The sequence below is a fragment of the Photinus pyralis genome, unplaced genomic scaffold, assembly GCF_008802855.1.
Source record: "Photinus pyralis isolate 1611_PpyrPB1 unplaced genomic scaffold, Ppyr1.3 Ppyr1.4_LG8, whole genome shotgun sequence".
In the NCBI taxonomy this organism is placed as follows: Eukaryota; Metazoa; Arthropoda; class Insecta; order Coleoptera; family Lampyridae; genus Photinus; species Photinus pyralis.
The window spans coordinates 34904203-34928627 of NW_022170819.1; the positions used below are offsets into that span (position 1 = coordinate 34904203).

The 24425-nt window shown below is 40.2% G+C and overlaps 4 protein-coding genes and 9 non-coding genes across 13 annotated transcripts; 7 read left to right on the plus strand and 6 right to left on the minus strand.

Annotated features, from left to right (window-relative positions):
- Window positions 1-45: 45 nt before the first annotated feature.
- On the minus strand, window positions 46-1290 carry LOC116179575 (dynein regulatory complex protein 10-like). Its single transcript, XM_031499372.1, has 4 exons — window positions 1177-1290; window positions 739-1129; window positions 560-695; window positions 46-517 (listed from the first exon to the last, which is right to left on the minus strand). The coding sequence occupies exons 1-4, from the start codon at window positions 1288-1290 to the stop codon at window positions 46-48; spliced, it is 1113 nt and encodes a 370-aa protein (XP_031355232.1).
- A 65-nt stretch (window positions 1291-1355) lies between these two features.
- Trnap-agg lies at window positions 1356-1427 on the minus strand. Its single transcript has one exon. It is a non-coding gene; the product is annotated as a tRNA-Pro (tRNA).
- A 172-nt stretch (window positions 1428-1599) lies between these two features.
- Window positions 1600-1671, plus strand: Trnap-ugg. Its single transcript has one exon. It is a non-coding gene; the product is annotated as a tRNA-Pro (tRNA).
- Window positions 1672-5444: 3773 nt separating this feature from the next.
- Window positions 5445-5516, plus strand: Trnap-agg. The gene has a single exon. It is a non-coding gene; the product is annotated as a tRNA-Pro (tRNA).
- Window positions 5517-5686: 170 nt separating this feature from the next.
- Window positions 5687-5758, plus strand: Trnap-ugg. The gene has a single exon. It is a non-coding gene; the product is annotated as a tRNA-Pro (tRNA).
- Window positions 5759-6060: 302 nt separating this feature from the next.
- Trnap-agg lies at window positions 6061-6132 on the minus strand. The gene has a single exon. It is a non-coding gene; the product is annotated as a tRNA-Pro (tRNA).
- Window positions 6133-6911: 779 nt separating this feature from the next.
- Window positions 6912-6983, minus strand: Trnap-ugg. The gene has a single exon. It is a non-coding gene; the product is annotated as a tRNA-Pro (tRNA).
- A 304-nt stretch (window positions 6984-7287) lies between these two features.
- On the plus strand, window positions 7288-7359 carry Trnap-agg. Its single transcript has one exon. It is a non-coding gene; the product is annotated as a tRNA-Pro (tRNA).
- A 125-nt stretch (window positions 7360-7484) lies between these two features.
- On the plus strand, window positions 7485-7556 carry Trnap-ugg. The gene has a single exon. It is a non-coding gene; the product is annotated as a tRNA-Pro (tRNA).
- Window positions 7557-7709: 153 nt separating this feature from the next.
- Window positions 7710-7781, plus strand: Trnap-cgg. The gene has a single exon. It is a non-coding gene; the product is annotated as a tRNA-Pro (tRNA).
- Window positions 7782-11923: 4142 nt separating this feature from the next.
- Window positions 11924-13358, minus strand: LOC116179576 (dynein regulatory complex protein 10-like). Its single transcript, XM_031499373.1, has 7 exons — window positions 13239-13358; window positions 13046-13189; window positions 12727-13003; window positions 12547-12682; window positions 12254-12496; window positions 11999-12207; window positions 11924-11949 (listed from the first exon to the last, which is right to left on the minus strand). The coding sequence occupies exons 1-7, from the start codon at window positions 13356-13358 to the stop codon at window positions 11924-11926; spliced, it is 1155 nt and encodes a 384-aa protein (XP_031355233.1).
- On the plus strand, window positions 13169-21443 carry LOC116179852 (dynein regulatory complex subunit 2). The gene is made up of 5 exons (XM_031499712.1): window positions 13169-13537; window positions 13583-13835; window positions 13882-14105; window positions 20378-20575; window positions 20619-21443. Exons 1-5 carry the CDS (start codon window positions 13397-13399, stop codon window positions 21405-21407), a joined length of 1605 nt encoding a protein of 534 aa, XP_031355572.1. The 5' UTR covers window positions 13169-13396; the 3' UTR covers window positions 21408-21443.
- On the minus strand, window positions 19343-20264 carry LOC116179853 (odorant-binding protein 59a). The gene is made up of 5 exons (XM_031499713.1): window positions 20135-20264; window positions 19976-20084; window positions 19824-19927; window positions 19647-19773; window positions 19343-19600 (listed from the first exon to the last, which is right to left on the minus strand). Exons 1-5 carry the CDS (start codon window positions 20192-20194, stop codon window positions 19488-19490), a joined length of 513 nt encoding a protein of 170 aa, XP_031355573.1. The 5' UTR covers window positions 20195-20264; the 3' UTR covers window positions 19343-19487.
- Window positions 21444-24425: the final 2982 nt, after the last annotated feature.

Genomic DNA, 24425 nt, shown 5'->3' on the forward strand with positions numbered 1-24425 from the left:
GTGCACAGTTTATTAAAATAATTAATATAAGACTAAAATTATCCGTCACTTCCCTTTCTTCTTTTTCTTCTTCTTATCACTTTTGCCACGTTTCGCGGCGAGCTTCTTCGCGCGATACTTGCGCCAGCATCTCTGAATGATTCGCGCGGCGCGATTCACTCTGAGATTCGCCAAGCCCTCCTCCAGCCTCTCGGTCCAGAGCGCCTCGTATTCGGCCTGCTGCTCCGCGACCATAACCCGCAGGAGGTCCATGCTCTCCTTCTGCCGATTGTAGATGTCGTCGAGGTGCTCGAACTCCGCCTGTCGCTCCCCCATGTCCGCGTCGTACTTGCTCAGCCAGTTGGCGAGTTGAGTTTCGACCTTCAGCCTTTTCGCGCGCAGCTTCTTCTCGACGTTTAGATGCTGGGAGAGAACCGCCTCGTACTGGTTGGTGACGGTTTTGGCGTCGCTCGACAGATTCGCCTGACGCACCAAGCTCGCGGTGGACTCCCCGTACATTGTCTTCTCGGAGTTTTCACTAAATTAACCGTGAGTTGGAGGAGGATCTGGCAGCACTTACACTCTTTCCTTGATGGTTCGCTTTACCGTTTGGATGTGGGAGAGTATCTTGTTCTGGTAGGAGCGCACCAACTGCATCGACTGAACAATTTTACTTTCGCCCTCGTCTCCCTGTCTTTCAATTTTGGTTGTGAGCTCTGAAATCAACGCTGGGAAGGATGGAAACAAGATTTGGGATACCTGAGAGCTGTTTCTGCATTTCGGCGTTCTCGTACCAGGCGGTTCTAAGTTGTTTGCGACTCAGTCTTTCTTCTTTGGCCGTTTGCCCCAGCTTGGTTTCTGTTAACTGGGTTAGGGAGTGTATTGAGTCGATTAAAGGCAAGGCCGTTGGATCGGCCAAGTCTCCATGGTTCTCCAGCGCAAGATTTCGCAGCTCCATATTGTTCCATATCATATCTAGAGCCAATGCCATACGTGGATGCGCCACCGAATTTTTCTTTGTCATTCTCGCCTGTTGGCCCAGAGGGGAGATATACTGTTCGCAAGTGACTTGAATGAAGTCCACTTCGTCGTTTCTCAGATATTTCCTCAGCAAAAGACTGTCGTCGCTAATAAAGGCAGGGAGGCACGTCTGAAACGAGCCAGATTAGCACAAAATGATCACTTCGCATTTCTTACCGCAATCTTTAGTTTGGCGATTGCGTTATTCATCACGCGCAGCACGCGACTGGCTTGCACCTCCACGTCATCGTCTTCATTGCGACTTTTTTTAACACGTTCAAAATCCGGCATTCTCATACAAACTGACAGAAATAAAATCAGTTTTTTGGCCTACTATTATGAGAAGGCAAAAAAATGGGCTCGTCCGGGATTTGAACCCGGGACCTCTCGCACCCTAAGCGAAAATCATACCCCTAGACCAACGAGCCGATACTGACTTCCTTCCAAGACCGTTACTTTCGCGAAGGTTGTAAGAGAATGTCAAAGTGTTTGGATTAATTTAGGGAACGTATAAGAAATTTACGTTAATTTACACAGCAACTTTCACCGACGACCTACAAACAACGCAGCAAAATTGGACGGTAATTTATTGTTAATATCGGCTCGTTGGTCTAGGGGTATGATTCTCGCTTTGGGTGCGAGAGGTCCCGGGTTCAAATCCCGGACGAGCCCATATTTTTATTACAATTGTTTCTGTAAATTATCAATTTACTATTTTCCATAAATGTATTGCATTTTTGCATTCGGCTTATCGCTCTGGCATTTTTTCTGAACCACAGATGCTTCTAGTAAAGACAAGCATATCGCATATTGTAAAAATCAGATGTGCACAATGTGAACTTTGTTATTGATTAATATATTTAAAATAATAAATTCAAAACTAACAGTATCTTGAATCATACATTTCTGGACCTAGGGTTTCAAGCGCTCTTTCAATAATCCAGAAAAACTATATTGCGAGTACATAAAGGATTTTGTATGTCTTCAAAAAGGTTTAATGGCCTTTATGATTTGCAAGTTGCATCCAAGGTAACCAGAGAGACCTAAAGAGTAGTGATGCAACGTAGGTGTTATAACGGAAACAGAAGCGGAAACAGAAGTCAAAATATTTTTGCAGAAACAGAAACTGAATCAGAATAGGAAGTGTGACGAACCTCGCTCGGGGTTCACGTCACGCGCTGTCCCGTTCTGCCAATTAGAGCGCACAACGCACCTTGCTATAGGTGAAAGATTCAGGTACACTTCCGTTATAACATAGCGGAATCGGAGGCGGAAACGGAAGTGAAAGATATGCAGTACTTCCGCAGTGCGGAAGCAGAATCAGATGTCTGCAGCTTTTAGACTTCTTGTACTTTTCTTTCATTTTAGCCATTAAAATCAATAAAAACCTCATTTTTTCATGGAGATTTTGTTTTGTTTATTGTATATTTGTATCCATGGTAAGTAAGACAGTAGATACGAATAAAATAAACTAAACAAATATAGAAAACGAGCTCCTGGGTATGGCTATAGCATATGCAAAACCAAATTTTAAACCTGAGGTTTTGCTTTTATTTAAAGTTTAAGTTGGCACTATGCAGATCCTACACAAAACCAAATTTGGAAAATGGCGTTATATTTGCTTTTATTCCAAGTGGCTATGTATCAAATTTCATTTAAATACCTTCATAATTAATAAGAAAGTTTGCAATTCGGTTTATAAATGGTCGAAATGCGAAATGTGAATGTTGATCCATTAGGCTCAATTTCTGGAATTGCGTTTTATATGGCTAAAGCCTAGGAGTGGTAAAACACTAAATGGCTTAAAGCCTATAGGTTAAAACTATACGCATATTGAATTTCATTCAATTCGGTGCATAACTCACGGAGATGTCAAAAGGGCCTTCCCTATTTTTTTGGGCTACATTGCCAATTCACGAACTCCGATCTACAAATTTGATAAAGAATTCACCTCCACCTTTCATCGTAATCGGTTCATTCGTTATCGAGATATCGTGCTAACGGACGGACAGAGAGACAGCCACCGTAAAATTATAAACTCGCTAGGAGCTCGTTAATAAATTGCTAAAGGTAGAAACATGTCATTTCAAAATTCTGAAAAATATGAGATAAATGTTTCAAAACCCACTCATGGGTAACGGGAAAATATATAGAATAGACCATAGCAACTATCAAATAAATCCGAAGTCTTTAGGTGGTCCAGGGGCCGAGATCTCGATAGAACAGGCAGACGACAGACAGACGAAAAATTGAGCACATAAGCGTTACCTCAACGTCGTTGTGTTACGCTAAAAAAATATAGGTTGTGATACATCAATGTAACTAGCAAAAAGAATGCAAGAAATTGACGTTAAGATATACAGGGTGTTGCATTTAAAAAATTGGGTCAAATCTCAGAAACGGCGATCCAAACATTTTTTGCCTACGCCATTGGCGTTACCTAAAATTAACTTGTTCTTTCTTGTTCCTTTAGTCAAATGGGCTTTATACGTGAAAACTCAAATACTGATTTTTACCGCCTTCGGCCATCTTGATGGCACAAAATGGAAATATTGAATCACATGTTTTGAAATTCAAATTAATTAATATCCTCCTTCTCTACTTGAAACGTCCAGCTTCTCGAAATGGTTACTACTGTCTTGTACATGACCACATCCAATTGTAGTAATTTAAACATTCTCTTTAAATAAACAATGAAAAATTAGGCAAAGTCGACTTGATTTACACACAAATTAAAAAATCTCAAATCTTATACTTATATAAATAACTCGGCCAGAAGATTTCCAGCTCTTATTAACATTGTTTCGAAATGTTCGTACGCAAACATAAATTACAATAAAAAATCCTGGCAACAAATTACTCACTAGCTACATTCAGAGAGCATATGCAAATTTAAAATTATCTTTCCCCATAGGCACTACTTGTCCCAAACTTTAAAAGCTCAACTCTGTAACGCGCTGGTACTAAGCCACTTTAATTACTGTTCGCAAGTCTACGGTCCGTGCATCACTCAGGATATGTCTGCAAGAATACAGCGAGTACAAAACTCCTGTATTAGACTAGTATTTGGTCTTAGGAAGTTTGATCGAGTATCTTCCAAATTAAAAGAATTACGCTGGTTCAGCATGAGGGATAGGCGACTGCTTACTGCGGCGTGTCTGTATCATAAAATTATCTGGAACAAATCTCCTCCATATTTATACCGCAAAATATCTTTTAGAACCGATGTTCACAACTTAAATTTACGGTTTAGTGGTGGGATTACTCCACCCTCTCATCACACAGAAATGTACAAGAGATCTTTTAGTTATAATATTTTTAAAGTATATTCGTCTGTTCCAGATTTGATTAAGCCCCTTTCTCCGCAGTATTTCAAAATTAAATTGCGTCAAATATTAGCCCATGACTCTGTACGTACGTTGTAGATTGTCATTCATATCTATCTTGTTTAACTTGTCTCTCGTCTCTTTGTCCGCTTTTCTTAGTATGTTACTCAATCTATTTTCATCTCACTCTCATTTAGTTACTCCTATGTGCATTTATTACTATTTCATATTTTCCTTTTTATTATATTACTCAGTTATAAGCATTACTTGATTATGTTAATTCTAATTGTATTCAGGGAGTCGGTGGAAGATCAGAACATGCCTGTGCAGCAACTGAACCGATAACCCCTGTGGTTTCCATTTCTTTAATTTGGTGGAAATAAACACATTATTATTATTATTATTATTATTATTATATTAGAAAAAATGTTGTATACAGTCGTTATTTACCGAGATATATACAATGGATTGGCATTCTGTACTATTATTCAGAGCAGCTCTGGTCTGATTCGCAGTATACTATGGCTTCACATTATACGCAATTTGATAATACATTATATACTGAGATTCAGAGCACCGATATGGTTTAGAGTTCTGAAACACTGTATATAATGGGTTTCTATAAAACACATCATACACTTACAAAAAGTGTGTTTTTATTGTTCCCTTTGCAAGAAAAAAGCATATTTTTTGTTGTTTGTGTGTAATCAAGGTTCTCAAACTGCACTAAAATGATCTATAAAGAGGCATTGGTTGAAATGTGCCACGAGAATAAGTTTTCAATGATCGTATATATTTGGAACTAGTAGAACATGGATTTAAAGCGAAATTTTAAAAAGCGGGTGAAGATATTAACAGTGTTTGGTGCGACAAGTGCTTAGCTGATTTTAGTAATAAAACAAACACGACACCGAGCACTAAACCATATCGGCGCTCTGAATCGCAGTATATAATGTATTATCAAATTGCGTATAACGTGAAGCCATAGTATACTGCGAATCAGACCAGAGCTGCTCTGAATAATAGTACAGAATGCCAATACGCCGCCCGGTGTACACTTTGAATATATTAAAAATAAATACAAATATAAAAGTATTTGATTTGCAAATTAGGAGTACCGGCTCGTTGGTCTAGGGGTATGATTTTCGCTTAGGGTGCGAGAGGTCCCGGGTTCAAATCCCGGACGAGCCCACTTTTTTATTCTTGCCATGTTTCTAAATTAGTAACAATGTATTTTTAAATGAACAAGATTATCGAATAGTTGACCTTAATTTGCATGAATTAAATGTCAATGTTCTTTTGAACCTTTTGGTTTATAATTGTTACAGTTTCTAAGCAATAATTTTTTGTTGATCAGTGTCGGCTCGTTGGTCTAGGGGTATGATTCTCGCTTTGGGTGCGAGAGGTCCCGGGTTCAAATCCCGGACGAGCCCTGTTTATTTTTTGCCAGGACTAACAGAACACGTGAATTTATAATCAAGCCTGAGAAAGCTGTATAATTTGATTGCAGGTTTAAATAAGGATGTTATTCACATAGCTTTAACTTTGGCATGACGTAATGATGTGGGGTCTCATTTACTGGATGCAATACATAAGGTCAGAACCTTTTAATAATTTGTCGTTTAAGGATCCTTCACTCATTTTTGCTTGAGCTTGGACTTGAAGAACTGTGGAATGGGAGCAATGATTTTTATAGCGCATGTGGTAAAAAATGCACTGTAGGAATAAAAAACAAGGGCTCGTCCGGGATTTGAACCCGGGACCTCTCGCACCCTAAGCGAAAATCATACCCCTAGACCAACGAGCCGACACTGATCTGCAAACTTTCAAGTAATTTGACTAAAATTAGTAACAAAGGAGTAGCAAATGTCCCGGTTGCATACCAACCACACCCCAATTGATGCCAAAATTGATTAAAAACATGCGACCTCTCGAGAAATTTCGTCTCCTATGTGGAGGTAGGTATGCATGATAGATACTATGGTGTATTTCCCAAATTTGGGATAAAAATTGGATTTTCTCAATTACTTTCGACATCAAATTGAGGTGGAACAGACATTTATGTCTTATTTATAGAGTCCTTAAAAACTCTTAAAAACCTTTATGAACCAAAAGGCTTTTAGGAACTTTTTAGCCCTAATAGTTTCTACGTGCTTCAATAAGCCTCTAAGAATACCTAAAGACTTTTAGAGATTTTAAAAACCTTTAACAAACATTAAAAGCTTTTAACAGTTTCTATAAGCGTCCAAAGACTTTTAGAAGCACCCAAGGGTTTTGTAATCCGTTAATTTGTATTTGAAATTTTGAAATTTCGTACGGTTCAAGAAGGTTTAATAGGCAAACTATGAAGAGCTTTTTATATGCTCGCAAGAAAGTTGCCCGCATTCACTACCAACCAGCCAGCCAGCCGGCCGGTCAAAGTGAGATTTAAAACAAATAAATTTGGAAAAATGCGCTAAAAATAATTGTTCTTACTTATTGAACGTTACGTTATTTACATTTATGCAAAATAGCCCATTTTTAATAGTCCATTGATATCCAGCTAGTTTCATTTACACTTTCTAGAAAAAATTGCAACCAAAATATGGGCTCGTCCGGGATTTGAACCCGGGACCTCTCGCACCCAAAGCGAGAATCATACCCCTAGACCAACGAGCCGACACTGACCTGCGGCATACTTTCAAATAATTTCGACTAATAGGTATTAACTAGTAACAAAAGAATAGCAAATGTCCCGAACCACTTCCCAATTTACCTAAATTGTTTTAAACTATAAAATCTGCACTATTAAGAGATTTTGGAGTACGCTGCTCAATTTTTTTAGGAAGACAAAAGGCGAGGGATGGTGCATCAACCAAACAAAACCATAATCGTTTAAAGAAATTATTGCAGATAGCAAATGATAAATAATTAGTAAAAAACATAGTTACGATTATTAATGATTTTGCACGTGATCAGCGTCGGCTCGTTGGTCTAGGGGTATGATTTTCGCTTAGGGTGCGAGAGGTCCCGGGTTCAAATCCCGGACGAGCCCTGTTTTTTATCCCTACAAATTTAATAATCTATTCAGTCACTGTTGTTAGCCTTGATTTATGTCTACATTCTGTTCAATATTCTCTAATAATGAACATATAATAGAATTTTACCGTCGTCAGTGTCGGCTCGTTGGTCTAGGGGTATGATTCTCGCTTTGGGTGCGAGAGGTCCCGGGTTCAAATCCCGGACGAGCCCACTTTTTATTTTCTTCATTTCAAAGTCCGTCGTAACAATAATTTATTCATTTATTGCAACATCTGAGATGTGGTTGGCCTTCATTTTTAGTTACTAAACTTTACTTTTAATTACATACGCGATATGATGGACATTTTTTAAATGGTCAGCGTCGGCTCGTTGGTCTAGGGGTATGATTCTCGCTTCGGGTGCGAGAGGTCCCGGGTTCAAATCCCGGACGAGCCCTATTTTTTACAAATATATTGGTCCAGTTGCTACTTATTTATATTAAACTGGTTTTGGTGCTTTGAGTGAAACCCACAATTTGGTTTTAGTGTTATCGATAACATGAACCAAAAGAATCGGCCTGATCAAGTGGAATACCGGGATCAGACGAGACCCACCTCAAATAGTCCTCTTGGTACCCTTTTGATGAATACAGTCGAAGTCCAGTGTGAAGTATTGACTAAGATTTTTCATTGGGTCCCATGCGTTGTGCGGGTTTTGTTTTCCCAAATATGAATTTTTTTGATTATGGAAGTAGGTAAATCAGAAAACTGTGGGAAAGTACAAGCGCACGCTTTTTTAAAAATATTTTTCAGTTTTTCAATCCCCAATCGTGAAGTTTTTCATGCCCACAAATCAACCACATTATTTTTTGATTTGGGAAGAACTGGAACTTGAAAAGTCTCTGAGAGGAGCGGCACTCGGGATCCTAGAGAGTGACTAATGAGGATATTTAAAAAAAGTTGGACGAAAACGTGAAGGGAATTTGTGAAGAACGTGATTTAAATAAAAACTTGTGAACAGGGACAGAGCCATTAAAAGGTAAAAAAAAAATTTAACTTAACCTGAGAGTTATGAGGATATTATTAAGAAGGGAATTTGAGGAAAACTAGAAGAACTGAATAGAATTCTAGGAAGACTTGACAAGAACTTGAGAGAAGGGAGCTTGCGGCAGAATTAAAAGAACGAACGCGAAAGTAATTTGAGGATAATTTGAGATGAATTTACTGACAACTTCAAGAATGTTTAAGAAGAACTTCAGATGTACAAGAAGAGAATTGGAAACTTTTTTGTTTTGTTACTGCACGATGCAAATAAATATAAAAGTAATACACTAAATGTAGCGCTGAGGAGGGGACACACAAATGATCTTAGCACGATACCAAAAGCCTTTTTTCAAAATACAAACTATTTCTGTTGGGAGATACATCTGCAAATTTCTTTAGCAGCTGTAACAAATGCAGGGATGGAACTGAAGCCATCGTTTTATTTAAAAAAATCTGTCATTTGTTATTTTCTACCACTCTATTCTTTATATACTTATGTGTTACACCCTGTATAATAGTTTTAAAAATGTAATTTAACAACCTTCTTCGAAACGCTCCAAAGACCTCAAAAGCTGCAAAAGAATCTAAAGGGATCTTGTGTACTCTTCGTGAAAGATTCATGAAGGTCCTTGGAAGCTTTTAGAAACACCTCGTTTTGAACAGTACCAAAGATTTTTAGAGACTCATAAAAGATTTCATGAAATAATGTTAGTGGCTAAGCCCTTGCAGGCTAATAAAAACTGTTTCACTTTCAATACAATCTACAAAGCACTTGGAAGCACTCAAAGAAATTCTTTGAGACCTTTGGCGAAACTTACCAGGTTCATGAAACTTTTTGAAGATTTCAAATGTTCTTGAAGGCAAATCTCGCTAAGACACTAAGCATTTAGAATAGTACTTAAGGACTCAACGGTTTTAAAGGCTCTTCAAGGTCTTTAAAATGAGTTAAGGTTCCTCAAACACTTTTAAAAACCTCTTAACGAACGTAAATGTTTTCAAATGCTATTCGCGGCTCTTAAGGTCAGAAGGTCACAAAAGGAGTTTGTTTAAAATTTGTTGAATTCTGTTGAAAACCAAAAGCTTCTAGAAAGCGCTTGCATGTGATTGGGGGCTCCTGAAAACCAATGATATACGCTCGAGCATCTAGAGGGTCCATGGGACCTCTTTGTAGACTCCTGAGAACCATTAGAAGAGAAGTTCAAGGCTCATAAAGTCTTTCAAGCATTAATAAAGGATTTTAAATGGTCTTCAAGGTTCTTAAGGTCTCAAGAAGACTCCAAAATGCTCGGCATGATTAATATTTATTGAAGACGCTTGAAACCTCTTGGAAGGTAAAAGCCTCCAGAAGGTTCTTGGAGGAAACCAACGTAGGGTCTCGGCATTTAACTTCTTAGCAGCCTCTTATAGAACCCTAAAAACCTTTGGAAGACTTAAAAACTCCAAGATTTTTCTATACCCTTGAAAACTGTTGACGACTTCCAATGGCTCTTAAAGGCCTGTTTTAACGGGTATGAAGGTTTTGGAAAAATCTAGGTAATAAAGGTTTTAAATATTCTTAAAGACTCATAAAGGCACTTAAAAGTTCTTTGTAAAGCATTATAATCCGTCTTGTTTACTAAGGGAGATGTGGGAACTCCCATAGCAGGGAAAGCCCTTAAGGGTTCCTTAAAAATGGTAGTAGTATATTAAGAAACAAGTGTATAAGCAAGTTTTTAAAGCAAGCGCAACGAGGTTTAAGGAACGGCACGGCACGGAGTGCCTTGAGCCTTTAAATCTTGCAAGTGCTTTAAAGACCAATTATACACGCGTTTCTTATAGTATTTTTATTATACCTGCAATTTAAAATAAAGGAAATAATGTCGACTTTATACGCGAATAAATTTCTGATTAAAGTGGGCCGCTTATTCCAAACTTCATGATTGTCATGGAAATGTCACTTTCGGTGGCTTGTTGCAGAAGCATAAGAAGAGTTGCTGCCTACAATATACATTAAAGTCCTGATTAAAGCTTTTTACAAAGAAATTTTTTATTTACTAATAAAGTTTTAAATGCATCTGCTGACCTCTAGTGCGTTCATTCAAAACTTCAAACAATGCTTCGATTAAAAATAGAACAGATTTGGCCGCATAGCTTGAATTACGCGCTTTTGTGAAGGCGCCAAATATAGGATGGGCACACGCTAATGAAATCTTCTACATTGACAGAAAGTGACCTATGAGGATTTTTTATTTCTACCCCAGATGACAGTTTCATACGTCAAATTTGGAGTTATTATACAGATATAATACAAAAGACTCATAAAAGCTTTCTAGTATCAATACTAAATTTTAAATCCTATTAAAGACTGTAATGTTTCCAGAACACTCTAACTGTTTCTCTTGTTTGTTGAAGATTCTTAAAACTTTACGAAAAAGATGAACCTCTAAAAGGGACTTGGAGACAGTTTGGGGCTTTTGAAGTCAACAATTAACCATTCTGAAGCCTAAAAGGCTATACAAGTCCCTTGGGAGACAGTTGGGGACTCTTGAGCCAATATTGGACACTTAAACCTTTAGAAAACCGCTTTAAGTCTTTTTGTAGACCCCTTCTTTAGAGACATGAAGACTATTGGCAACTCAAAGATTTTGGAGGCTTCAAAACCATTTACAAGTTTTGTATACTCTTAGACCTTAGTCGACGACCCTTGAGTGTACTTAGAGCCCTTTAAAACTCGTAATTCGTTTTAAGGGTCTTCAAAATGCCTATTGAATACTCTTAAGGGTTATTAAAGTCTTAAAGGGTGTTGGAAGGCCTGTTAGAAGCATTAACGACTTTAGAGACACCAAAAATTTTCTCAAGAGACTCGCTTGTCTAAAGTTGAAGGCTTTCGAAACCATTTGAAAACCAAAAGCCTCTAGAAAGGTCATGGGGACGGTTGGGGGCTCTTGAAAACATTCAAGAAGGGTTTCACAGGTTCTTCAAAATGTGGAGAATTATCTTAAAGCTTATCTTAAAGACCCTAAAAATCCTCTTAAATACCGGTTAGGCGCTTTAACGGCTGTGGAGATCCTGGAAAGCTCTTGGAGGCAAAACTTTAGTAACTGAAAAAGTCACTTAATGAGTCTGAAAGGTTTGTTAAAGATGAACTATTAAAGTGTTGTTCTTCAAAACGATTTGGTACTATATTGCCTCAAGAATGCTCCAAGAGGCTACGTTCCCTCAGGTAGTTTAGTTTATGGCAAATCCTTCTCAAATTCCCTTTGTGTTTCTTTTTCTCTGAAAGCCGCTCTCAAGGTCATTCCAATAATTCTCGAGAATCACGTTTCTCAATTTCTTCTCAAATTTCTCTCAAGTCCATACCATGTTATTCTCCATTTCCTTTCAGATTCTCTAATTGGCGCTATTTTCCGAAAATGCGTTGCTCCTCTGAATTTGCCCTTAAGTTTTTATCAAATTCCTCTGGGAGGGTCCTTCATTCTTTAGTATGGTTTTTGTTTTTAAGTAAGATAGTTGAAGAAAAAAAAATTGAGGTAACAAGGTGATTCAAGGTAATTTTATTGAAGAAAATACACAAATTCATTTCTTCTTCTTCTTCTGTTTGTCTATAAAGATTTAGGTGTTATAACTGTGCCCTTTATCAAGCTAACGTACCTTTTTTCTTGCTCTTCAGTAGTCGAAAGCGGTACGCCCGATAGTATCGTTGAATAACTCTGGCTGCGCGATTACGCGAAAAGAAATTAACTGCCAGCCTCTGCTGCTCATCTTCTTCCTCCTTTTCCTCCATGAACGACGCGGACATTTCCTCCAGCTCGTTCATCTTAACTACAAGCGCGTCAAAAGCATCTTGCTCCTCCTCAAAGCTAAACTTCAAATTTGGAAACCGCGAGTGCTCTGTAGCAATCATACCCAGACATTTGGACGTCAAATTCGGCCTGTCTGTCCTGCATGTCGAAGTCGTACTTCGACAACCACCCCGAGAGTTGCGTTTCGGTCTTCAAACGTTTGACCCTTAACTTTCGTTCGCTTTTAAGATGCTGGGAGAGGAGATTGTCGTACTGGTTCGCCACGGTTTTAGACTCGGTGGCGAGCTCCTGCTGGCGCAGCTTGCTAGTCTCGCGATCTTCCGCCAAACCAGCCTCATTCTTCTCCCTTAGAAGGACGAATTGGTGCAGTACACGTTGGAGATTTGCAGTACTTACGCTATTAACTTCGTCTCTTCCTTTAAAGCGGTGTTTCGTCGTGAAATTTCTTTCTGCAACCCCAAGAGGGTTGCGTTTTTACTGTTGATTTGCAGATTAAATTCCCGTCTTTGCTTCTCTCCTTCGCTTGTCAGTGCTGAGCAAAGTGAGTAGTTACCATTCAATCTGAAGCGAACTTACCTAGTAAGTGCCCCTTCATTTCGATATTTTCCTTGTAAGCGCTCTTCAAAAATTTCTCGCGCATGATTTGCTCCACTGCATTCACTTTGCATCGCTCATCCATGATATCGCGCATGAGTTTCAGGGAGGAGACGAAACGCGCGGATTCACCACTGATCAAGAGGTCATTTTCCAAGGAAGCTTTCTTGAGTTGGTAGTTTTTGTAGAGTATTTCCACCACTTGAGTCATTTGGGGATTAACGAACCTCCTAAGCGAATCCAGCGCAGAGGGTTTCGTCTAAACTGGATTGTAATGGAACCAAACAGTAGGGGGGCTCACCTTTCTTCGCACGGAACTTGCAGTGCACTTGCCGGTACTGATCGACGGTTGTCGATAACAGTATTTCGCACAGATCTCTTGAATATAGCCAACGTCTACATCCAGTAATTTCGAAGACTGGGCCAGAAAGTCGGGCAGGCATACCTGTCAAGTAAATAGTAGCGTGCATGAAACGTGCAGGAATTTGGCTTACGCAAATCTTCACTTTCTCAATGACCAAGTCAAGTACTCGTATGACTCGATCGTATTGCAGTTGTAGTTCAGCTTGATCCGACGGCACCTGGAAGATAGTGAACTCTCCCTCGGTCGACATTTCTGAAAGTCAAAGTGACATTTCCAGTTTCAGATACAATGGGCAAGAAAAAGGCGGGGTTGGCAAATCGACTCGCTCGCATGTCGGACGATGAGCGAGCGAAATACTTGCAACGGAAAGCCGACGCCGAAGAAGAGGCGAGGCGGCGAAAGGAGCAGTTGGTGGAAAACTTCATGAAGGTAAGTGACTCGATCGGGCAACCTTCGTTAATGGTCTTGTTTTAGAATAAGCTCAAGAGGGAGGATGGGTTTTCGAGGTTAAACGTCGCCAAAATTAACCAATACTGGCACCAGGTCATGCGCGCGGAAAAATGCGAACACATGAAGAAGGACGTTGAGCATTTGAGAAGGTGGATGCACCGGACTGTTATTATCAAGAACGGGGTGATTAACAAGTTGATGGAAGAACTCGATTGGCAAGAAGAGTTGTACGGGAAAAACTTTGAGGCGCATACAAAGAATATTAATAATCTCATAGGTACTTGGTCGCTCTTTATTACCCATACACATGAGTGCTTTTCCAGATTTTCATAACAAGAACTTGAAGCTGCTGTTGCTTCAGTACACCAACGATCGTCAGTTACTGTTATATATTGGCTCAAACGAACGACGAGAGATGGAGGAAAAATACATTAATGAAATAGAGCATCTGAAGACGATTATTTATGGGCAAGAGGTCTTGGCAAGGAACGCAGAGGAGGAAGCGAAGAATAATCACATGAAGTTCGCAGACGAAGAACAAAGTCAGGTGAATGTGTATTTTTAACGCATTTTCCAACTCATGTTGGAATGTGCTATTATAGCCACTTTGTCCGTCCGTCCGCCCGTCCCAGGCCTTAACTACTCTCACCGTTAATTGGTTCCCAGCGATTTAATTAAATGCGCGTAATGAAATGTTAACTTCGGGTCCCTATTGGTACGAAAATGAAACGGTTCTGGGGTTGAACGTCAAAGAAAAAGATAAAAACGTGAAGGGTTATGCTCTTTTTTGGGAAAACACAGCACTGGTAGATGGTGGTGTCTAGGCGACCTAGAAAAAGGAGAAATAGATGGTTTTTCCTCAAAAATTGTTATGAAAGTGCGGAGCGTTGGAAACGTTTTTCAAGAGAAAGTAGTACACCCTCGAGTACACCCCTACGAAAAGAATAAATTGAATACCTACTGTATTTGAGATAAAGTAGTATCTGTGATGAGTATGGAGTATGGAGAGTACGCCAGGGAAAAGGTAATCGTAGGATTCTCCTGAAAAATTATATTTTGAGTGCGGAGGGTTGCAAACGATTTTCGAGACAACTTAGCAGGAAGTATAGAATCCTAGGAAAAGTCGAAGCTGAGGGCTGTTCCTGAAAAACGAGCACAAATTTAGATAATATGAAAAATCCCTCAGGAAAAGAAGAAACCGATCACCCTTCCTCAAAAATGGTAACAGCTCTGTAAACGTTTTTTCGGAAGAACGTAGAATGATGACCCTTCCTTCAAAATGCTCACAACAGCGCGGAGGGTTGTAAATTTTTTTGGGAAAACGTTAGCACTCAGTAATGTTTGGTGCTATAGAAAATACCCCAGCAAAAAAATACTTGATGGCCTTCCCTGAAAAATGGTTCGTCAGAGCACTCTTTTCGAAAGAGCATACCATTAGGCTGTCAGAGAGGTATGTAATACCTCGTATAACAAAAGGAAGAAATTAAGCGCTCTTTCTTGAAAATAATCATAAGAGGCCAGAGGAAGGACTGGGGGGTGGACACGTTGCACCGCTGAGATCCGGGAGTACCGAAATCACCCCAAGAAAAGGAGAAATTGAGAGTTTTTTGGGGAAAATCTCCATAAGTGCGCGAAAGTAAACGTTCTTCGAGAGCAGGTTGGTTGCACCGGAGGGTTTAAAGCGAACCCCTGGGAAAAGAAGAAGTTGATGACTCTTTCTGGAATTGCGGAATGTTTTTTGGGAGAACATCACACCGAGGAGCCTGGGTACTATAGAAAAAGACGGAATTTCTGGCTTTTCCTGCAAAGTGGGGGGGGGGGGGCAATCACAATGCCAAGGAGGGTTGCTTTTGGAGGTTTTGGTATGACGTAGCACCGCCGTTGTCTTCGGAGCATGGAAATACTCCAAGAAAAAAAGGAATCATCCGCTCTTCCTGAGAAATGGTTAGGATAACGCTGTGGATCGAGAGAATGTAGCAGGGAGAGGGGGCGGCGGTCTGGAAGTATAGACTTTCCTCTAGGAAAAGACGAAACTGATCTCTTCCCGAAAAGGGATCACAGGGGTACGGAGGGTTGTAAACTTTACTTGTGACAACATAACTGTCAGCCGTTTTCGGAAGAGCGTACCACTAGGAGCTCACAGCAAAAAAGAAGAAATGAAGGATTCTTCCTATTTGGGAGAACTTAGTACTGGGTATTCTGGTGAGAAAATAGTACTAAGGGTCTGGTCTAAAACAAATAATTTGTGGTTTGTTCTGAAAAATAATAAAAGCGCGGAGGGTTGCAACTGTTTCCCAGGAGAACGTGGCACTAATGGTGTCTGAGGGTTGCGGAATACGGCCAAGACGAAGAGGAGAGTGATAGGTATTCCTGAAAAATGTTCATGAGACCACGCAGGTAATAAAAGCGTTTTAGGAAAGTTACCACCGAGGAAGGCTCAAAAAGCTCTAAAAGTTTTGGGTTGAGATAGTAGCACTGGAGGCCCTTCGGAGAATGGAATTGTTCCTAGGAAATGAAGAAATTGATTAATCTTCCTGAAACATGATCATAAAAGCGCGATTTTTGGAAAACGTAGAAGTGGGGGGGGGGGGGGCGGAGGGTATGGGATACCTTCGGGACGAAAAAACTCGATGGATCATCCTGAAAAGTAAAAGTTTTTCGGGAGAAATGAGCGCTGGGTGGTGAAGAGGGTTTGAGGGGTATGGAATGCCTCCCTATTGAAAAGGAAGAAGTTGATGAGTGAACGTAGCACCGCTGAAACCTATGGGTTACAGAATACCCTCCAGGAAAAGGGGAGATAGATAGCTCGCGAAAATGATCATACGTGCACGGAGCATTGCAAACGTAGTTTGGAAGAACGTATAGTACCAGGGAGGTGAGAGATGTCCCCCAGGAAAAGTAGAAAGAGAAATAAGGCTATGAAATACCCCAGGAAGAGAATGAATTTATGATTTTTCTCAACAAATTGCCAACACTCCGCCCACTATAAAATAAAGCCAATAAAAAAAACAATTGACCACAAACTCTATAGGTAGAGACGTAAGGAAAATCAAACCCCTACCCCTTAAACCCCTTATGCAACAAAGAATGTATACCTCTTTAGATAAATGAGAAAATGAGAAGCCGATGGGTGAACGTAGCACCTGATATATCTGGAGTGGTATAGAAAACTCTCCAGAGAATGAGAGGTTGATGATTCTTCAGGAGTAATGATCATAAGTGCGCGGACGATTGTTAACGCTTTTCCAGAGAGCGTACCACCGGGGGGCCTGGGGACTATAGAATATCCCACATAACGAGGCGAAGTTTATGGCTTTTCCTGCAAAGCGATTATAAAGGTGCTGCAGGTTGTAAACTTTTTTGGGAGAACGTAGTACCGTGGGTCTGGAAGTTATGAAATACCACCCAGGAAAAGAAGAAGTTTATGGTTCTTCTCGAAAAATGATCATAAATACGTATAGACGTATCTTACCCCCAATCCCTAACAAAAACGGAGAATGTATACTTCTTTCTGAAAAATGACGTTTTTCCAGAAAAATGGCCATAAGGGCACGTAGGTGATAAAAGCGTTTTGCGAAAGTTACCACCGAGGAGTCTGGGAGGTATAGAATACCCCTCAGGAAAACAAAGCACGGAATAATGCCCCTACCTGAAAGATGGTCATGGAAGCGCGGACGGCTCTAAACGTGTTGGGATAGAAGTGTAGCACCAGAGGCTCTGCGAAGAGTGGAATACTTTCCAGGAGAGGAAGAAATTGATCGCTCTTCCTGAAAGATGATGATTGGGAGAACGTAGGACTGCGGGTCTGAAGTGTATGGGATACGTAGAATAAACGTAGCACTGGAGGATTTGACCCCCCCCCCCCCTCCCCCAGGAAAGTAGAAGATGATGACTTTCTGAAATCATAAAATCACGGGAGGCTTTAAACGGCTTTTTATTATCACCCTGGTACCGGTAGTATACCAGTATACCTGGAGTGAGAGGGATAAAGTTATGACAGAAATCAGAAAATTTATGGTTCTCTTCGAAAATTCATCATAAGATCTCTAGGTAGAGACGTATCGACAATTCTACTTAATCCTTCAAAAAAACAAAGGATTTATACCTTTCTCAAAAATTACGAAAGGGGGTCGGAGGGTGCTAAACGTTTTTAGCGCATTTTTGCAAAAAATTTTTTTTGTAAAAAGAAAAAGAGGAAACAGCTATTCCTAATCAGCTATTCAGAGCGCGCAGGTTATGGGGGGGGGGGCTTTTGAGATTCACCGGCAAAATACCCCCCATCATAGTAGGAATGCATAGCACTTCCGCAAAGATATAGAAAACCGCCCCAGAGAAGTAGATGGTTCTTCATGGAAAATGACCAGGAGTGCGCTTTTCGAGAGAACGTAATCTTGGAGGATTAGAGCCCCGCCCCCGGGGAGCCTGTGGACGCCAGCGTATCTCCTACAAAGAGACGAATTTTTTGACTTTTGCCCCAGGAGAAGAAAAAATTGATGCTTCTTGAAAGATGATGATGAAATCGCGATGGGTTTTAAACGTTGCTCAAGAGAACGTAGCACCAATGATTGGGGGGGGGGGGGGTATGAAAAACAACGCCCCAGAAAAAAGAGGAAACTAATAACTATTCCTGAAAAATATTCATGAGAGCGCGCATGTGATACAAATCACCGGGGGTTTTGGCGGGTATTCCACACTCTCCAGGAAAAAAGTAGGACTGAATGGCTCTTCCTTAAAGGTCTTGGGATGAAGTGTAGCACTAGAGCCTCTTCGCACAATGGAATTCTTCCCAGGAAAGAAAAAAATTATGACTCCTTAAAAAATGCGCGTTTTTAATAGAAAACTGAGAGTCTGAAGTGTATAGATTAACTCTGGGACGAAAAAACTTGAGGGATCACCTTGAAAAATGACCATAATGCGCGAAGGATAGTAAACGCTTTTTGAGAGAAGGTAGCACTGGGGTATTTTCGGGTACTCCTAAGAAATGAACAAGTTGATGACTCTCTGGAACCATGGCTATTGCTGCAAAATCATAAACGCGCTGAAAGTGTACACTTTTTTTTGGAAGAACGTAGTACCAGTCTGGAAGGTATGGAATACTCCCCAGAAAAGGAAAAAGAGAAAAACCTGGGGTGGGAGAGATAAGGTTATAAAATGTATGGTTCTCCTCGAAGAATTTTCATAAAATATTTAGATAGAGACGTATGGACAATCCTACCACCACCCTCAAAAAACAAACTTTCTGAAAAATGAAAGCTCAAAGGATTGTAAACGTTTTTAAGGAAAACGTAGCAGCAATAGTGTCTGGGGGGTATGAAAAAACGCCCTAGAAAAAGAGGAAACCGATAGCTATTCCTGAAAAATGGTTATCATAGTGCACGTTTGGGGGAAACTTATCACTTGGGAGTCTGGTAGTTATACTCTTCGGAGAATGAAATATTTCCCAGGAAAGGAAACAAATGATGGCTCTTCAGGAGCGCGCAAAATCGTAAACCTCTGGTCTGAGGTTTGAAAAAACTACCAAGAAAAAACAACATCGATACTCCTGAAAAATTAAAACTATGGCGCGTGGTAGGCGGCGTAGAGGTATTGAAAACTTCCTAGGAAAGGAAGAAGGGAAAAAAGAAGGAAAATTTATTCTAGGCAACAGTATTTGTGTTCTAGAGATCTAATTTGGTCAGGGATTTTAATGGTGTGGGCACTGCGAGTCCCATAATTTTGGCAATACAGACCGAACAGTGTCACGCTGTAAGCTACCAGTTTTAGCTCTTGTATCAAAAATTTGAGAGTAGGTAATACCTTTATTTTATAATCCATAACATAATAATAATGGTTTAAATCGCATAAGGTGTGCCGACAAACCACAGACACAGAGGTGAATGCATCTTTTAATTCAAGAAGTGCATAAGAACTAATAGTAACAAATAGGTATTCAATTGCTGTTAGGGAGGTTGGTAATTTCCCAGTCGGCACAGTTAGCGCTTCCTTTCTCCGCCAAGCAGTTTGTTAACCGATTCGAAAATTCGCACGTGTCCATCTTTTCAGCTGTAAATGGTTAACTTCACCACCTTTTTTAGAACAAAAGACTCACCTTTATCCATGAGATCAAAGCACTCGTTTGCTGAATCTTGAAGAAAATCTCTGATCTCCCTGCCGTTAGCGAACTTCAGCAAGGTTTGACTGACGCGACCACGATCGGGGTATCCTTCCGAATTGACCTGAAAGCTCATCTGTGAGTGATCACCAAGTCAAAATGGAAGATGCTTACCATGTCCAATGCTTCAAAAATGCATTGCAAAGCACAGTCGATTTTTGTTTCATTACGCGCTTGCTTTTCTTCACTTGCGCCTCTTTCCTTGCGCGTCGACGGCACTAGGCGTTTCGAGATTATCCGCAAAAATTATTTTGGGATGAACTTACCCGAATCCTCCTCCGACTCTTCCGAAGTGCGTTGTTTCGGAATACACTTCTTCATGGCAGTTTGAAATCCTTCCTCTTCTGCGTGATTCTGTAGCTCACACTCCAACGCCTTAAAATACTCGACTTTAATTACAATCTAATTAAGCTTTCGCCTCATACTTGAAAGACTTGTAGTTGGAACACGATGACGAACACCAAAATGAAGGTGACCCGCATCATTGCAAATACAACACTTGTGCTTCGCCTAATTTGTCTTTTATAGATTTGAAACCAATCATCTGCGCAATCGGATGTGAGGCCAATTAGCGTGACCCTCGCATGTCATCCATCCCTTTACAATAAAACGAAATTGCTTTTCATTATCTTAATTGAAAATTGAAAACTTCCTGTATGCAATTTTAGAATCGAATGGAGCTGCGAGAATTGCAAAAGGAGCGCGAAAAGGTCATCTGCCGGCACTGGAACGAATTGTACGACGTAATTAAAAATTACATCGAGCAAACCGATCTGAAACGCTTGCACATGGTCGAGCTCCAGAGAAATGATACTCGTGGTTTGGTGGAGGTTAGTCGGAATGAGGCTGAGATTCAAAGACGAGAGGTAACGCTTGGGCATGAGTAGAGTTATTGATTCGTTCTTTCAGCTCGAGCTGAGAAAGCTCCACCACGAGGAGAGCATGCTGGCATCATCCCAAGCAGGCCAACTCAAACACCTCCAGAAAGTCATCGAGGTAATCACCCAGAGTTTCTTCCGGCTGCGAAAAGGTCTCCAACGCGACATATCCCATGACGAAAGACAACTCGCAATTTTAACTACAACGTCAAACAACGTCATCGACGCCCTCTCCAAGATCGTGACCAAAGGCCACCAGCTGATGCATCTGGTAAAATCGTGCCAAAAACTTGACCCTCCAGAACGCGGAAATCAGTGGGAGCGTTTCGAGGAGGAACCCCAAGACGAGAGCAACAGCAGCTCGAGCGGCTCCGCCGGCTCGCCGGTCCGACCCAAAACCTCTCCGCCCAAACGGCCCCAATTACCGCCGCTGAGACAGTTGCGCAGCGAGGACGTTTTCGTTGTGGTCAAACCCGTGGGAAAGGACACCCGAAAGACAGCGAAACGCATGGATTTGGTGGCCGAAGCGCAGCTGATAGCGCGTCGTGGTGCGCACGTAGAGGGCGAGAACCGATTTCGAGATTTGAACCAGATGGAAGGGTTATGGTGGATTTACAACAAGGTCGAGCTTGGCTGTGCCGACTTGAGAAGCGAGAGGAACACGTTGGTACAGGAGAACAACAAACTGAAGGAACGGATAAGGGATGTATTGGAAGCCGCTGCTTTGGGTCAGAGCATTCCTAACGTAAAGTCTGCGAGTACGGTTCTTTCCAGGAAGCGGTATGCCTTTTCGGCACCAACACCTTCTAGGGTGTGCTAAGTGTTTATCTATGTTCACGTATTGATTGGATATGTCGTGCGGTCGTTGATTCCTTAAAATAGAATAAGAAGCTAGCTGTTGTGTTCTAATTTTTCTATTTTCACAACTCCACAACCACGCGTCCATAGATTTTTGGACTTTTTGGATTCCCTCTGTTTGTTGTGAGCGACAGAACCTTGCTCCCATGTTGGGGGAATTCATGGTTCTTATGTTAGGGATACCCCCGCCTGCTTTACAGCAAGTTGAAACTACTCTCCATAATTTCAAACAGTTCCAAGATTGGGCTACTAGATCAAAAGTTACAGCCCTTTGAATTTTCTTTCGAAATTGGTTTCTAGTCCATAACTTTTGATTGAGGAGTCTAATCGAAGAAGTACGAATTGTTTTGGATTCTACGCACCAAAATTAATAAGAAAAAGTGTTCTCCCGAGAAATTTTGGTGTAGTCGATTTTTGGTAAAAAAGGAAGGTTATACACTGCCTTTTTTTGAGCCCCGAAAAAAAAATTGTCTCAGATCGACACGGAAAAAAAATTTTCTTATAGAATGTGGCCTGTAGAATCCATAATTTCAAACAGTTCCAAGATTGGGCTACTAGTTCAAAAGTTACAGCCCTTTGAATTTTCTTTCGAATTGGTTTCTAGTCTATAACTTTTGATTGAGAAGTCTGATCGAAAAAGTACGAATTGTTTTGGATTCTACGCACCAAAATTAATAAGAAAAAGTGTTTTCCCGGGAAATTTTGGTGCAGTCGATTTTTGGTAAAAAAGGAAGGTAATACACTGCCTTTTTTTTGAGCCCCGAACAAAAAATTGTCTCAGATCGACCCGGAAAAAAAATTTTTTATAGAATGTGGCCTGTAGAATCCATAATTTCAAACAGTTCCAAGATTGGGCTACTAGTTCAAAAGTTACAGCCCTTTGAATTTTCTTTCGAAATTGGTTTCTAGTCTATAACTTTTGATTGAGGAGTCTAATCGAAAAGGTACGAATTGTTTTGGATTCTACGCACCAAAATTAATAAGAAAAAGTGTTTTCCCGAGAAATTTTGGTGCAGTCAATTTTTGGTAAAAAAGGAAGGTTATACACTGCCTTTTTTTGAGCCCCGAAAAAAAAATTGTCTCAGATCGACCCGGAAAAAATTTTCTTATAGAATGTGGCCTGTAGAATCCATAATTTCAAACAGTTCCAAGATTGGGCTACTAGATCAAAAATTAAACCCCTTTGAATTTTCTTTCGAAATTGGTTTCTAGTCCATAACTTTTCATAACTATTCAAATACCTTGCGAAGTATTCGAATACTTTACGAAGTATCCAAATACTTTGCGAAGTATTCGAATACTAAATATTTGTGAAAGTATTTGAGTTACAAATACAAATACTGCTTCCATAAAAGTATTTAATTACAAAGTATTTGAATACTTTAAAGGATTTGAATACTAAAAAGTATTTACAAAATCAAATACTGCCCAGCTCTGCTGAGTGTGACGCAATCAGAAACGATCCTGGGGTTTTTGAAAGAGTTCGTGAGTCGATGAGGAGAATTTTTGCCGCGTGTTTAATAAACACCCTGTATAAAAATTAAATTTTTATATTAAAATACAATTTTGGGGTAAAATCAGTAAAATCATTTTCTGGATTTTTATGGAAATAGCTATTTCCGGAGGCCTTTACCATTTTAGGCCGATAGACCTGACTCGCACCCGCAATAACCGAAAGATTCAGCAGCCTCCTAATAAAGGTTGTTTGAATCGCTCGGAAGAATCCGTTTAAGGGACGTATGTACTTAAAATAAGACAACGTGAGAGCGTCCATGAGTTCTCATACTTCCGGAATGTACCTTCCTGTTTGCCGTTCTAAATAATTAATTGAAATCAATACAAGCCCGAGGAAAACTAGTCGCCGGTCAATATACAGGGCGATTCAAATTCGAGGGCCACCATGGGGATTTCGGGAACTGTAAGAGATACGTAGGTAGTTTAAATTTGGCAAAGTTGATGCTTAACGAAATTTCGGATATCTCCGAAAGTAGGCGGAATTTTTTAAGTTTCAAAACTGCATTTTGTTAAGCATCAAAATACGCAACTTTGCCATATTTAAACTACCTATCTATCTCTTACAATTCCCAAGATCCCCATGGTGACCCTCGAATTTGAATCACCCTGTATATGACGTAGTACCAGGAGAATAGAATACGTGAAAGGATAATTTACTAATATGCCGCACAAGTTCGTATTTCATAATTAAGTAATAATTAAACAGTCTTGACACTATTCCGGCTTTTGACCTCTGGCCATCCGGATAGAGTTACCCGTAGGCATAGGTTCGTGGCGCACCCGCAACTTTGGGAGCGCCAACACCTTCAGGCTTCCTTTCAGGATGCCCTGAGCCTGACTCCTGTGAGCTACCCTCCCACCTGAGGTGCTTGGTGCCTAACGTTGAGATGGCCCGATTCTGCCTTACAGTTTATCGCAACCTTGGAATTTGTTGGAAACTCTTGAAAACCTTTTGAGACTTTTAAAAACTTAGAGGTTTTAAAAATTAAAAATATTTAGATGCTCCTTGGAGGCGTTTGGAAGCACTTAGAAACCGTTAGCGACTTATACACTTAGAGGCCCTTAAAGTTCATAAAGAGTTTTTATGTGCTTCGAATTCTAAATAACTAAATAACTTTAAAGACCATTAAAGAAACTTAAAAATCACTAAAGTGCTGTGAAGGTAATGTGAAAACTCAAGACTACTGAATATTCTAGGGTCAAAACTAACTCTTGAAAGTCATGAAGATACATAATATGATTAAATGGTCATTAAAAACCCTTATAACCCTACTTAAGGCTGAAACCGTAAATCAGGGCAATGAAAACTCTTGAGCAGAAATCGTCTGGTATCTCCCGAAAGCTAAAAAAAAATACTTTAAACGTCCAATAAGGTCTCTTAAAGGGGCGCAACTTCAAAAATCTTAAACGCCCTTAAGGACTTCGACATTTTTTTGGTACTCTAAAGGTTCTTAAAAACTGCAAA